The sequence below is a fragment of the Corvus hawaiiensis genome, chromosome 4 (genome assembly GCF_020740725.1).
Source record: "Corvus hawaiiensis isolate bCorHaw1 chromosome 4, bCorHaw1.pri.cur, whole genome shotgun sequence".
Taxonomy (NCBI): domain Eukaryota; kingdom Metazoa; phylum Chordata; class Aves; order Passeriformes; family Corvidae; genus Corvus; species Corvus hawaiiensis.
The window spans coordinates 30,022,922-30,038,911 of record NC_063216.1 but is presented as its reverse complement, the minus strand read 5'-3'; the positions used below and the strand labels follow the sequence as shown (position 1 = coordinate 30,038,911).

The window sequence follows — 15,990 nt, the reverse complement described above, 5'->3', positions numbered from 1 at the left end:
ACAGGTGGTTTAAGCCCATCTCAGCTGAGTAACATGACAGCAGCAAAAAAGGTGGCAAGGCCAATACAGTGAACAGCTACAAAAAGTATTTCCCCATAAAGTTCCCTTTCTTTGAGACAGAATCATTTGGGAGTGTTGAGAGCTGCTACAAGATCAAGGGGTTTTTCTTGGGTAGGCAAATGACACGTGAGGTTTGCTGGGGAGAGGATTAACATGTTACAGCCAGATTTACCCCAAAAGCTCTCTTCAAACCAGATGCCCACCAATCACTCCACTTCATGCTACAAAGTGCCTCTCTGGAGATGAAACACGCTGTTTGTTTAACACACTGTGCACCTGGGGCCGAGGATGCAAATGCAAATGTCAGTCTCCACTAGTAGCTCATGTTCTCTGCTCCCAAGAACAAAACCTGTGACCAAGGCAGCTTTATGGGAGAACAGCTTTATGGCTAGCAGTGGCCTGACGCCCTCTAGCTCCATCCCAGGGTGCACATTTAAACACCTACAGCACTCCTTTGCAGAGCCAAGTTACGGATACAGCCACTGGTGTCAATTAGCTTCTGACCAGGTGTGTACCCGTCTTCCTCCCAAAGCACAATCCTTTCCCCCACCACAAAGAAGCGTACGCGTAGAAATGGTGCAGGAACTCTTCAGATTCACTGCACTACAAAACCAGTCATCCAATGCAGCAGATGATCCCATCCTTCTCATCCCGTAACAGGGAGAGGACTGTAATGCAAAACCTGCTTTGGGATCAGGCCACATGTCCCTCTCCTGCATAAAAAACAGGCATCTACTGCATCGGAAGTTTCTCCTACAGCACCAGCCTGGCTCAGCTGGGGATTCAGAAAACATCCTGGCAGTAGATACAGAGCAGCAATGGGGTTAGAAATGGGTCAAGGCAAAGTGACTCAGAGGGTCAGAACAAGGAGGGTTGCCAGCAGCCTGCTAAAGAGTTTGCAGGGTTGTGTACACATGTCTGTAACTGCAGAGCAGCACCTACCACTTCTGCAAAAGTAAATCTGTGAAAGCAAAGGATAGCCTCTAAAACAAAAGAAGTCATACCTGAGGTCTTTTGTATGCTTTTCGAACCCTCAGTCCCAGCTTCTGGGCAAGCTCCTGTCCCAGTTGTGTGACGCTTTCATCCTGGGGATGAAACCATTGACAGGACACTTTCAGTTTTGCCTTTGTGGCACACAGAATGAAATGAAGAGGAATGCAGTTATGCACATTGGGCTGCACCAAGAAGCCTCAACTTTAGAAAGCAGCAGGTAGATCATTTCCAGAGCAGCCCCAGGAGAGTCCAGACAGATTTCAGCATTCTTGTCATTCGGTCCTGCCAAGATGCTGCAGTTGCACCAGGAGTTTTGCCCTATGCTGATTCAATGCTGCAGAAAATCAGAATCAAATATCTGCTTCCAACAAAGCACCCACTCTGTGAAAACAGGGTTCAGGAGTCCTGCTGGCAAGTTGGCTGAAGGAGCTGCCAAGGCTGGCTGCTGATACAGCTTCCGCAAGGTCTCCATGCCTGGGAAGGAGCCTGCATGTCCTCCCTCTCTGCCAGCTGCAGAGCTAATAATCAGTTTTGATACGCAGACAGGACTCACTAGTCTGTTTTGCTTGTTTGTTTTTAAAGCTGAAACCAAGTTTCAGTTTTCAACTTACTAGCTAGAAGGCATTTTGACTGTATCCAGCTCCAGTTAAACTGCCTCAGCTTAGTCAAGCAGATCCTTCAGCTTTCCCCATTGTGTGGCATTTTACGGTCCTCCCTGCCCAGTGTCCATGCCCACTCACATACCACCATGGGCCTTCTGCCCAGACTAACAACCTGCCACAGTCTTCTACAGTTATATATCACCAGCAACTGCTTCCTTCTGTTTTCCTCTCTCTCCCTGTTTGCAAAAATATTGGAGTACTTTAACAGCTTTTACAAAGAAGAAAAAAAGTATCTGCCCAACATACTGAGATAGCCCTCCTTAATGTTTCAACATCATCTCCCTCATCTCCACCCTTGAAGTCTGCCCTCTTCTCTACTTGCCATGCTGGTCTTTCCAATCTCCTTCTTCCCTGCAGGTTGAGTCCTTTCCCTTTCAACAACTGAGAAGCCTCTGGTCCTTCCAGTCTGTTGTATCAGCAACTTTTCCCTTCAATTTGGAGTGCCATTTTTTGATTGCACTCACTCCCCCACACCCTCAGCACTAGTCTTGTCACCATCATAAAAACAAAATCTAGCTTGTCCATTTCCTCTTCTAAAACACCCCATGCCATACAAAAAAAAAGCGTACCATGGAGGAGTATTAACTTCACCACACTGAGCACTTCTGCAAACTAGCAGTACTGAGTACCTGCACCCAGAAATAAGTTAACTCTGACAGACAGTGAGCCAAATGAGTGGCATATCCTTTATCACCAGAAGTTTAAAGACAGGCTCTGTTTTGACCACAACAAAGTTCTCAGCAATTATAGCAATGCAAGAAGGAAGTACCCATGTGCTCCCGAGGGTAATGGAAACAAGACTGAAATGATGGATGGCTTGACTTGTGATTGATGCAGAGAAGGCTTATGATTTCTGTTAAGTAGGTATTAAGACAATGGGGTACATGAATTTACAAGGCTGAATAGTATACAATAGGAAATGCAAATCATTCAATATGGAGTTTTTTAGGCTGAACTTCCCTGACACAGAGAAGTTGGATAAAGTGTCTTTAGACCATGATAATTGTAACGATAATAATGAGAGCTATGTAAACATAACTATATGGTTAAAATATAAACTAAGTGGCTGAACCGCAGTGTAAAATATAGCCAGATATGGCTTTACAAGAACACCTATATTAGATGCTTTTGTTAATCAAAGGGTTTGTTTATAAAACAGTTCCTTGGGACTCCCCAAACATGGTAACTTTAATACCTTTTGGTCACCCTGTTCTGCCAAGTCAAAGAAACTAGAACTTACAAGCTATACAAAAGGAATAACTAACTGCTAACAAGGCTTCCAAAGATTGCTTCCATAACACTAATAAAAAAGGGAAGTTAACTTCTCCTGCTGAGGTAGATGCATTTTCCTTATAATAACATTACTGTGATGGATCAGAACCAAAATCAGCACAGTGCTCACTTGAATCCATGTAATCACGGTCTGGTTTCCTGATCAGTACTTGGCCTAAGAGGATGCTCAAAAGCACTGTCAGGAAAATATTTAGCTCCTAGTATATGCAGATAGTCCCCTCTGCATGCAAAAATTTACACAACCCTGAGCACAAAAATAACTACGACGTGATGTCAAGGACACCTTTGCATGTTCCTCAAGAAATAAAAAGCTTGATCATTTTGCCTTAGCAATCAGTAAGTGAAATGTGAGATATTTTTATCCAAAACAGGAAAACCGTACATATTTTCCTTCCAGAGCTCCAGTTCCCATTTATCCCATGCTCCTAGTCACTTCCATTAGAGATATAAAAGCAGCCAATTAGAACACTCTCATGGCTTTAGTTCACCTTTTGTTAGGACAGGGATTTGCTCTTCACAAACAGACCATGAACCTGCTGTCACTAACTGGTGTCCCTGATTGGCACTGTCTGTAAGAGGTGACTTGGCCTGAAGAAACATGTGAAGACAAACATCTTTGAGTCAGAGAGGCAGAATTTCTGGGCATAAGCATGTACTTGGGAACAGCCAAGATTCCCCTTCCACTATCCTCTGCCCTCATACTAAGCATGTTGAGGAGAGGAAGGTTGTGAGCCACAAAAACCAAGATGAGTTGTATGTCAGAAACTTACATGTGGGAGGGACAGCAAGCATCTGCTGTTGCACTCATATGCTTCTTTGTGTCTTCCAAGTTCATTTAAGGAACGGGCTTTCCGGAATAGCGCTCGGATGTTCTCCTTGTCGAGACTTAAAGCCTTCTCACTGTCTTCCAGCGCCTTCTCATACAACCCCTGCATGGAACAGACCACCTGGAGTCAGCTGAGGCACAGCAGACTAACTCCTCCTTCTCTGTGAGTGTAAATGTTCTATCTCTCAGAAGAAAACAGAAATACAGGCGGCAGGTGGAAGTACATATGTTACCTCATGCACAGACCAGCGTGCAAACACACCTACGTTAACAGAACATTTTGTTAAATCTTGCAAAATTCAAAACACTTCAAAGTCAGTGAATGACAGAACTAAGGCTGCTTGAGCAACCTTATCTTGCCTCCCCCTCTACCCTGGGCATGTTACACTTGAAAATCTTTAATTATGTGACTGCTTGCTAATTTTCAGGGGACTCAGTGTCATTACAAACAGGATGGGCCTGCTCTGGGGTTGTGCCATAAAGGAAAGCTGTTATACGCCTTAGTAAAATGGAAGCACGCAGCCTTTTAGAGCCTGGGTATTTCAGAATCCTTTTCCATGTGTATGCTGCAAGCTCCTTCAAGACCCAAAGACTTCCTACTGTCTTCCAGTGTCTCACAGGAGGAGGCAAGAGCCTCCAGAGCAATACTCAAACAGTATTCCAGAAAAATACTTGCTCAATACCGGAAGACACTGGATGGTACTACCTCCTCACCAATGTGGACCAGAACTGCATTGTCAGTACCTTAGGCGTGCCCCCCCCTCCTCACATCCTTCCTCTGGTCTCACAAGACACAGTGCAATTGTGAGGAGGTAACAGACTTTTCTGTGTGTTGTTGCCTCCCCCAGTTTGAACAGGGAGCAGACAAAACCAGCTGAAACGCCTCTTGACATCTTTTCCAGCTGCACAGCACTGCAATCATGATGTTCCCCTGGTTCCTGGGGACGACTTGGGAAAGCACTCACCATGGCAAAGTAGCAGGCAGCTCGGTTGACATGTAGCTTGCAGAGGAGTTCCTTTGGGATGGTCACCTCATCAGAGGCTGCGTAATCCGCCACATTCAGCCCTTCTACGTACTGCACCAGGGAAAGCTTGAAATCCTTCTCTCGGAACAAATCATTGCCCTCTGCAAACAAGTTTCTCACCAGCTTCTGCAAAAAGGCCTGGGCAGCACGGAGAGAACAAACAGACTCAAGTGGATATTCAGACAGGAGAGACTTCCTAGTTTCCCATTCCTTTCCATATCTTTTAGCAAACTTCCTGCCCACTAAGATACTCCTGCATCCCTACTCTCCTGCAAAACATCAGGATTTTTGGTAGATGAGAATAATCCCGTCAAATCCCCATTCTTGTTGAACATCAAGTGTCTTCTCCTTTCCCTGAAAGTTGTCATCATCAGAAACTTAAAACTTTAAGTCACAGGCAAATTGTGACAGACCATCCTACATTCTTCACTTTTGGCATGTAAACTAATGGCTGTGCAACAGAACAAATCTTGCTAACCAGAGGGCTCCCAGCGTCAACAAACAAAATCTCCATTACCTCATAATCTTCTTGGCTTAGGGGTAATGTGGACCTGAAAAAAAAGAAGAGAAAATATTCATGAAACAGGCATCCATTCAAAGAAGGGCTTTTGTCTGATGAAGAAATCATTTTTCTGGTCCTGTGTTGGTGATCTCAGCAAGTTACTGAACATTTTATCACTGCAAAGACAGCTGAGGCAAAGAGAACACAGTTAGGGAGCATTATGCTCAGTGACAGTCACAGTGGTGTCAAGTGATGGTCAAGTCTCAGAGGGATTTGAGACTAGAGGAGTCTTGTTCTCATTTACTTTCTGTGCATACACGATCCTCTGTAATGCGCCTTCTGACAGTCACCTAAAAAACCCATCTTTATTAAAGTCCCATGAGAGACTGCCATGAAGAACAAGTGTATTTTATGTGCAGCTCGCTCTAATGAGAGGCACCAGAGTGGCACTCCAAGACCTCCTCGAATCCTTTGTGAAACCAGAGACATACAGAGATAAATGCAATCACTTTTCTCTGCCTTAACTTAGCCACATGCCTTTAGGCCTACCCCACAAAAGGAAGGGGGAAAACAGTGCAGATTCAAGAGACCATTTAACTCCAACTCTCTTGGCCAGGGCTGTGCCACAAACACTGGCAGTGCTTGTGTGGATAACACCTACCCCACAACAGCACTGAGACTTAAGAGAAAGGTGCTGTTCTTCAAATTGGACCACCCAGTTCATCCAGGCTTGGTCCATGTATATTTATTTTTTCTCTTCAAGGACAAATCAACAGGCTCTAGAGGAACCCTTAGCACCTTTCACAGTTTTTCTCACCTACAGTGCATGCATGATCTTACTGATTACAGAACATATATTTTTAAGATTTCATCTAATCACTCCTTAAAACTAAGTACAGGAAATGTCATGGCTTTGTAAGAAACATTCATGCTGCTTACAAACTTGGACTCCCTCTTTTGCATCAAAACAAACCAACATACGGCACTGTTCCTGGTTCAGAGTGCAAGATACACCCCAGATGCAAGAACTGCACCTCATATTTCTAAATTATTTTCTTCCCCAGAATCTTGTGCATTTTTGTAAGTGCTACCAATGTAAGTCTCAGAGTTCCCTCTCCAAAACTGGGTTATCAGCCCCATTTAGTCTTAGACTGGGATGAAAATATCATGGCCATATTACAGGATACAAATATGTAACACGGAAGATTTGGGGGAGTTTCCTACTGTAGAGGCACAGATTTCAGGCATAATAATTGCAGGACTCAAAGCAGAATTTAAAAAACCCCAAACCAATCTGATTAAAATCTTACTACTGCCTTACTCACCATGGAACCTGGACCTGAGTTTGAGACCTCTGCTAACTCAAACGCTGGAGGGAGAAATACTACTTTATTTTATAAAGAAGTACTTGGATTTGTAACTACTACATAAGCAACCACTTCAAGTCCTACAAGGCCACATGATATTCATAGAAGAGTGATCTGAGACATCTACCAGGCTGGCAACTGTAAAAGAGCCCAGGTCATCTATTTTTCCTATAGGTACCATATGGGGTACCTAACAAGTTATGTACCTTGTTTCCCCACCTACAGAACTGAAACACTATCTCCCTTCCTAACAAAGGTGGGATAACCTCGTTGAGAGAGCACTTTGAGATCTTCATGCTAAAGATGATGTAGAAGGTCCAAGCACTATTAGCATTAGGTTGACTATAAAGATCACCCTGGAACTCCAGTGGAGGGCAAAACCAAAGGACATTAAAATGACAGAATTTCAAGTTTAGGGAGCTAACAGGACAAGAAACACCCTGAAAAATCACAGTGAAAATCCTCAGGACAGTATCTCTTTCCCATGCAGCAAACTCAAAGCAGTGAATAGGAAAAACTCAGTTCCTGCAATCCTCGATAGAAAGAAAACTGCCCCCAAATCCACATGGAACACTGAGGTTGTCCACTTACTGAATGAACTGAAGTCCTTTATCTATTTCTTGTTTTCTCTTCTGCCTCTCCATTATAGTTGCTGCGGAGGAAGAAGAAAAAGAAACAACACAAAGTGAGTCATTTTAGGTCTTGCTGGCAATTAAACAGCACAGTATTTTGTTTGTGCCTGAATTTACTACTAACAAAATGTTCCAGACCAGATGCCCTGAACAGTGAAGCCCATGATTTATCCACACTGCAGATACAGCACGGCAAGCAGCTCACTACCAAGTATCTGCTTTTTCTCACATGCCACTGACAGGATACATGGGCAAAGAGGAGTTACCTCAATTTGAGCTCTCTGCTTAGGTTGCCAGTAAATAAAGCAACGGGAACCAACTGTTATCATGACTGCCTTCTAGGAAAGGGAAGAAACCCAACACCATCTTTGCCTGCACTGGCAGTCATTTCAGGAATTTGTGCCGAGACCCTCCCATGATAAGCAATTCTGAGCACTATTTATCTGGGACAGATTTAAACTGGTTTACTGCACAGCATATGAAACAAGTTATCTACATAAGGTATATGGAGGTACAGCACAAAGGGAGATGCAAAGGAAGGAGATGGAATTGCTTGCTGTGGTCCACATAAAAGGACAGCACTGAATCTGTGCAATGGGGATTTCATGCCTAAAATCAGCAGGTAAGAGCAGCACAGACTGGGGAGCACTTCTTCGGTGTGGGAACAGAACCCTATCCTGCAGCGTTTTAAACTGGGGTGGGCAGCACCTTAGGAAGGCTCAAGAGTTATCTGCACTTCATCCTCTGCAGTTCCGAAGCAAATTTTGGAATGGCTCCTCAGTGACCTTTCTCCAAGGTACACAGGTCTGTCACACAAGAAAATAATAATAAAGGGGAGAAAGGATGACACTTTGTGACAAAACTGAGTTGCTAGTGACAGCAAATTTCACATCAACCAGCTGTGACCACAAATAATGCTCAGCATTTGAGGAATAGGAACTTGGGGACAGAGGCAGCAAGTACAGAAACACTGAGATGAGATGAGATGAGATGAGATGAGATGAGATGAGATGAGATGGAGATGAAGACACAGTACCTTCCCATCCCAGGACCACCTCTGAAAAGGTACAAGAGAAACTAAAGTAATTGCTCCACCTCTACACTACAACAACTTGGAGAGCATTATCATCCAGCTCCCTTTTACATTAAGACCATCCCTATCATTCTAAGATATCTTGCAGTATCAATGACAGACTCAGTCTGAACAGGGTGAAGGGGCCTTTAAGGTACATAAAAATCAATCCTGACAACTCAGCAAGCCCTTATTGATTGTGCTCTGTGCCACGCAAAATGTAGAATTGATACCTGCCCTTTACCAAGAAGAACTGGGGGAAGGGGGAAAGACTGGAGTGAGAGACCAGAAAAAAGTGGCAGCAGAAGGAAGCAAGAGCTTGAAAGTGACACTGAAGTTTGTAAGTCATCAGACATTAAATTTGGGAGCAATCTGGTTCAAGCAGCAGGTAGGAGATTTTAAGCAGCTGAACTTGGAACAGGATGGGCAGTGCAGCAAGAAAGGGAAAGCCAACAAAGTGAGGGATGATCAGCATCTCTACAAAGGCATTTAACAGAAGTGATGGAGAAGAGCTGATATACTTCAGTACAACACCAACAGAAGGCCTACATTGATTCATAAATAGCCTGGATAATGAGCAATCAGGAAGAAAGAAGGAAATTTAACAAGGAGATTGTGAGGTTAATATGATCACTAATGATACAGGCAGACAGGCTTAAGAGGAGGACAAGGAGAGAGAGGTAATTAATTCAATTTTTCTCCTTGTATGAAATTCTGCAAATACAGAGGAAGTAAGAGAGAACAGAGAAGCAGAAGAGGAGCAGTAGGAACCATTTCCACAAAAACAGCAGTGAAAGACATGAAAGAGGACAGAGCCACCCCAGAGCACTGTAGGAGAACTGTGAGGGCCATCAGAGACAAAAGAGAGGAAAGAGTCTCCACAGGAAATGACAAGAGAGGAACTGTGGGGGAGAAGGCAAAAGAGTCAAGTGGACCCTCCCAAAGGCTTATGGGGAGAGCACAGGGAGGAAGGAAGAATTTCTAGCTGTCTGGTCCCTGAATACACTAAAGGCTTGAAGTACTCCAAACAGCCTCACCTTGGACCCCCACCTATGCCCCTCTGTCCACGGTCTAGGAGCTCCATTTCAACCGAGGTCCAGGTCCTGCCTTGTCTGAGCTATGCTGTAGGTGAACTTGTCCTCAGTTCTATCTCTGGGACAAACCTCAGACCTCCACTGCAGGCAGCTTGTCTCCAGTCCTGTCTCTGGCACCAACTCCTACCGCTGGACTCGCTGGGTGGACCTTCATCACCTCATCTTCTTTGGGACTGTGGATGGACCACTGCTACTGGCATCTAGTTCTGACTACACTGTTCAGGTGTGGTGGGACTGTACCCTGTGAGTGAGGGCACTGCTGGTGACTGCCATCACCTTCACTTGTCCTTGCTGGAGGTGCAGCCCTGCTCCTGCTGCTCCCTGACACGAGTCATACTGGAGGAAACAAAAGTCAGGGAAGTGAAGCAGCAGCCCACATCTCTGATGAAAAGGGAGACTATTGTCGACTGTGGGGAGAACAGTTGAACACTAGCTGGTCATCACAAAGTCAATGGAGCATTCCAAAAATGCCGTGGCACACCTTTACAATTGTGTATATCCACAAAACAGATCACCACCTTGAAAAGCTTCTCATACACATGGTCTACTTCTGTTTCTGAGCTCAGCCTTTAAAACACTCTGCAAGGAGTGAAGAAGAGATCAGTACCTGTTCTCACAGCTACCCTGATCCTGCTGCTGAAACATCCTACACAGCAGGATGTGGGTCTGTGTTACAGCGAGAACTGATTACTGTTGCTTGCCCAGAGAGAAGGGCATTCAAACATTACTGACCTAAACCTGGAGTGCAGCCAAAGGATTACTGGGAATGGCTACAGAATGTCTCCTTTCCAGACTTACCCAACTCTTCTTGCATCCCAAAGCTCCCCTTCTGTTTTTTCTCTCCTCACCACTATTGCCACTGCATCCAACATGAGTATCTCCACCCTTGCTTCATGGGGATGGCTGACCAGCCCATTGCATCTCTGTAAGTCCCACAATACACAGCTACAGTTTGATCCTTGCTACAAAACCCTTATAAAAAGCAACCTTCTGTGCCCTGCATGCTGTTTATGCTCCGCAGTTCTACACTCATCTTCCAGAGTGAATGCTCTTCAACACAGAACCCTCCATTGACTTCTTCAGACATAAACCACAGGCCTGATCCCCCCTCTAGACTGTTGCTTCCTGGTACTGCCCCACATTCCTCCCTCCTGGCAAGCGGGTGACCAGCTTTCTCTGCTAAAGGTCTGTCGTACCTCCAGATTTATGTCATGACTTTGCACATGAGACTCATCCCCTCATGGCACCACCTTCAAAGTGTACACCATGTGCTGCCGTCCCAACAACTTCTTGCACACCTCTCAGGAACAACTACCTTTCTTTGCCCTTTGATGTCGCTCCACACCAGCAATCTCCTTCACGTGTGGCAGACCCCTCACCTGTCCTGCCTGCCCCAACCACTGCAGAAGGCTGCCATTCAGACTTCTCTTTTTGTTCCTCACACCTCCTCCCCCACCACCTCACCAGCAAACTCAGTCACTTGTCTCCCCTCATCGTTCCAGCCTCTTCACAGTGTTTCATTTAACACTCAGACCAAGCCATGCACTTGTTACACCAGCAAATCCAACACAGAGTGAGCCACCCACATGAGCAACACTTCAGTTCTGCTGCACACTCTACCACAGCTACTGCATAATTAATTTTAAGTGCAAAGCCTGTTTAGCTTTTGTTTTCTTGGTCTTTCAAATATTTTTAGAAACACAGTAGAAAACATTTTATGAAGCACTGTGTCTAAGCGTCCCTTTTCTCCCTCCCAACCAAATCTCTCTGTCCAGACGTGTCCACTCAAATCACCAGCAAATCCTGAGTATTTATATCTCCACTACAAAGCTCTTATCCTTTCAGTCCAGAGACATTTATCCTCTCTGGTCCAGCATCTAGAGAGAACTTTATTCACAGTTCGTCAATAAATTACAAACCATTTGCTAGACAGGAATAAATACTACAGTCAAGTAAAATGGTTTTCTTGTCTTCAGAAAGATGCATCAGCCAGTGAACTAGGTGACTTAATCACAAACTGGATGGATATCCTCTAGATGGGTAGATGGTAGAAACACGAGATGAACTGAAAGACTTGCATTTATCTTATCAAGAACACGGATGTTATTCATAACCCTGCCAGAGTTGAATTTGGGCAAAGTTTTTCATACTGTATTTCTGAGATGACAATGAGTTGACACTTGACCGACTTCCAGGCGTTGACTGTAACATTTCAGCCAGAAATAAGTACACTGAGATGCAAGTGGCAGGTTGTAGAGCTGAGACTGGAGCTCCCCAGGAAAAAGGCTCCAGGATACACTGGTCTGAAACATGGCTGCAGTTTGGCCACCGCAGTGGTGCAGCAGAATAGATAACCAGGCACACATCAAGCAAAGGACAAACTGCAGAGCCCACTACAAACTTGGGCTCTTGCTCACTCCTGCAGCTGCTTTCTGCCATGCCCTACTCCCTGGGTTTGACTGCTTCTCACAGCCAACAGCTCTCAGCTTTCCCACCACTATGTTGTGCCCACCAGGCCGGACTCCTCTGTCCCTCCACGCACTGGCCACCCTAAGGTACTTCCATGGCCACCATCTCACATCCCAGCACCCCACTAGTGCCACTGCTGCTCTGCAGGACCACTGGGGTCACTGGGATGCCACCAGCTGCACCCAGCAATATTCATTGCACCTAGTGAATGCAGAGCAAGGTAGCAACAACCAGCTCACGCCTCAGTGAAAATAAAAGCAGTGACTCTAAGTTTCCCTGAGAGGAGGATGGCAGTGGGGGCTAAAAGCCTCAATTTACCACCTCAGCCCCCATGACCCCATTTTCCACTTCCTTCAGCCTTGTGTTTCATACATAACACCCTCGTACCACAGGCCACCCTTCCTCCTGCCCCCACTGCAGCGCAGCCGAGGAGTAAGGACAGGGCTGTGGGGTGACGCTGCCTATCCCTAAGCTATTTGCTCTCGGTTTCCTACCCACCCAGCTCGCATTCCCCTGCCTCATTTGAAAAACTAAATCCCGGGGCTGGTTCCCACACGGGTGGCGCGGGAGCCCTCGCTCGCCTCCTTTCCCCACTGCCAGCACTAGGCCGCCGATCCCCGGCCTTGCGTAGAGGCCGCCGCTGAGAGAGGCGCCACCTCGGCCGCTGGAGCCGAGAGGGGCCGGCGGCGCCCCCCGCACCCCCGCGGCTTTGCCGGACGCCGGCACCCCGGCATTCCCGCCAACGCGGCCGTGCTGGGAGGGGTCTCCCGCGGCAGGAGCCTTCCAAGCTTCCCCGGGAAAAGGAAAACAAACCAAAACATACTCTTCCTCCTTCCCCACCCCCCATCCGCTTAAATAAAAATCACGCATCTCCAAGAGTCTGGGAGGCAGCTTTAAGAGAAAAAAAAGAAGAAAAAAACCCAACACATAACATCCCCTGCCACCCGGAAACTGTCTAAAACATTAAAGAATTAAAACCAAAACAAACAAACAAAACCCAAATAAAACCAAAACACAGTCTTCTTATTTGATAAACTTTAGAAGAACCTACGGAAGGTGCCTCTAAAAAGCAATTCCAAAGGGCTTCTCTGCCGTTTCATGGGGTTTGTACCAAACAAGAAGGGGAAACTGCAGCCTAAATACAGACCAGAACACACATCTCGAACCTACAAAACACAAACAGGCACAAACGCTATTAATACTAAGTTTTCCATAAAAACCCAGGGGCTTTTCCCCTAGCTATCCAATTTTAGACTACTACTACATTTTTTTCCAGGGGGTGGGATTAGGATCTTTGACAATATTTTTTTTTTTTTTGCAAACCCCACATTTTTGGCGGAAGAGGGTTTAGCTTCAAGATCTCACCCGTATTATTTTTCACCACTTTTTTTTTAAATTTCCAATTACACAACCTTTCATCTATGCAGTTACTATCTGAAACCTTTACTTTCTAATGAAGCAACATCCAGAATTTCTTGTTTCTCAAGTCCACCTCTTTCTACATACACAAACACACACACGTACAGAATTGATTTAAGACAAAAATAATAATCCCCCCAAAATAATAACAAAGAACTCACCTCTCCTCGGGTTTTCCCCCCCACACTACGTATAAACTTTCCTTGATAAATGGTATTGTATTACTAGAGATATTATTAATGTATTATTACTAGAAGTAATAATAATAGTAAGTGCTATTTAATTATAGAAGGCAGCATTCTGCTTCTGGATCGGCTGCCCCTGCAGCTCCCTCCATGTGCCTCCTGATCTCTTTACTTTCATTTCCAGGTCTCGCTCTCTCTCGCTCGCTCTCAGCTGCACCAGCAAGAGAAAATGCCTCCCTGCATATCCTCTGGGCCCTAGAGGCTACCGCTTTCCATTACAAAAGCTCAGAGATCTTTCCCTTGTGGCTGGTTTTGAGATTCTTTAAGGTGACTTAGGCTTAAAAAAACCCCAAAAAAACAACTAAAAAATAAAGCGCTTCAGCAGTCGACTCTCCGTTCTAATTTTAATGCAACCTTTTTTTCTTCCTGGTTGTCTTTGCTGATATAAAAAAAATAGACCCCAAGAGAAAGCAAATCTGCCTCTGCAGAGGGATTGCATGCATGCGAATGCAGCGAGGAACTGAATTATGAGACCCCCCCCCCGGGATTATCACATACGTGAAGCAGTGACCCTTCTGCCCACCCGTTTATGTTCACTGGACGGGGGCCAGAGCTATCGCTGATGGCAGAGCAATTGTCTGCTCCAGCCAGACCTTACTTACTCCACCCTGCACTGCTGAGGGGGGTCCCTGTATATAAGATCGTCTGAAAACATAAATCTTTGGGTGGAAAGAAATATGCAGTTAAAAAGAAAAACAACAAAACAACAAAACAGCAAAACAACAAAACAACAAAAAAAAATCAAACCAAAAAAACCCCAAAAAAACCAAACCCCAAAAACCAAAAAAAGGCTAAAAAAACCCCAAACCCAAACAAACAAAAAAATTATATATCTCAATTAATATTCTATTTTATACAATTGGGTATTATACAATCTAGATATATTTTATATATATACACACATATGTTATATATATTTGTAACTGCATATATGCAGCATGTGTATATATAAAAAACATATTAATATTACGTTTTATATGATTGGGTATTACACAATCTACATATATATTATATGTATGTAGAAGCATATATATTTTTATATTTATGTATAGACATGTGAGTTTAGACTCTTTTTGGAATCAGACTTTTGGCTTGTTTTCATCCCAAATCCCTCAATATTTCCAGAAAGTGAACTGACTCTCCATAGGTTGTGAAGATACCCAGACCACCTTATGTGGGGGGGTCACCCATCCCCACCCAGCTGCACTATAGCTAACTTCAAATAACCCTCTGGAATCAGTTTTATGCTCATCTCTCAGTACGGCCTCCCTGGCAGAATAGTTTCCCTCTCCTGAAAGGATTCTGTCTACCATTAGATTAATAATTTCCAGACTGACACTGGTTTAAATTACCAGCTTTTTTCCAATGTAATCAGTGACATGTTTACTCCTGAATGTCTCACTTCTCTATTTACAGTGACCCACAAGAATGTCACCTTGTGCTTTGCAACTATGTAACTCTGACAAGATTAAAAGTTAGATAGAAGGTAACATCTGAAGTGTACTAAACTTTCTTGGTATTTAAAACATGTTGATCAGAAAAGGAAGGAGTAGGATTGGAAAGAATAGGATTGATTATACTGAGTAGGATTGGCTTCTGGCAGCATTGTCAACACAACAAACTGATAATTTATGAAATATAGGCTGTGAATTGTATAGTGTACCTCATGACACTGGATAACGCTACCTAATGCTCTTCACAATATTTTATCACAAAGCACATTTTTAGGGATTGATTTTGATCCAAAGATTGCTACTATCCATGGCTAAGACAATCTTTATTTTTATTAACTCTTCAGAAGATTTGTTATTTCCTAATTTAAGGTGGTGACACCGTGACAATTAGAACCTGGGCATCTGGTGCAGATGCTGGGCAATATGCACATTAAATGACAAACCCGTTTGATGGGGTGGTTTTGGGCAGAAGAAAGGTGAAGCAGGTCTGGAGGCAGAAAGTAAACATAGGGAGAGCAGATATGCCAGAGCACAGTGGGAGGGCAGCCTCACGGCGCCATCACGAAATGACTCACAGAGCCCGGGACACCTTCAACCCTGCAGCACCTGTGAAAGGAAAAGACATCACCACTGGATGAGAAGAAAGGTTAAGACAGGATGAGGAAAAAGGGGAACAAAACCAAAATGTACACACTATCAAGAGTTATGCTGGAATAGGCACTAGTTTTTAATTTAAGAACATTCATTTTCAAGACTGCATTTCTCAATTGAATGTCATGTGCTTTCCTCCATCCCAATTTCCTTTGCCTGCAAGACTGAGATGTGTCCTGCAAGGTCATGATTTGACATGTAGTAAAATCTTTCTTTAGTGTTTAAC

General features: G+C 44.4%; 1 protein-coding gene across 5 annotated transcripts in view; it reads right to left on the bottom strand.

Annotated features, from left to right (window-relative positions):
* ZC3H7B (zinc finger CCCH-type containing 7B) overlaps window positions 1–13,862 on the bottom strand; it is a 43,825-nt gene extending 29,963 nt beyond the window's left edge. For 3 of the 5 annotated variants that reach the window (XM_048300403.1, XM_048300405.1, XM_048300407.1), the window contains exons 1-7: window positions 13,576–13,862; window positions 13,047–13,161; window positions 7,320–7,380; window positions 5,377–5,410; window positions 4,800–4,997; window positions 3,779–3,937; window positions 1,065–1,145 (exon numbers count right to left, since the gene is read on the bottom strand). In XM_048300403.1, the coding sequence (XP_048156360.1) occupies window positions 1,065–1,145; window positions 3,779–3,937; window positions 4,800–4,997; window positions 5,377–5,410; window positions 7,320–7,380; window positions 13,047–13,095 (582 nt within the window). In that variant the 5' untranslated portion in view covers window positions 13,096–13,161; window positions 13,576–13,862. The remainder of the gene's footprint in view (window positions 1–1,064; window positions 1,146–3,778; window positions 3,938–4,799; window positions 4,998–5,376; window positions 5,411–7,319; window positions 7,381–13,046; window positions 13,162–13,575) is intronic. The other 2 variants (XM_048300404.1, XM_048300406.1) reach the window with 2 other exon arrangements.
* Window positions 13,863–15,990: the final 2,128 nt, after the last annotated feature.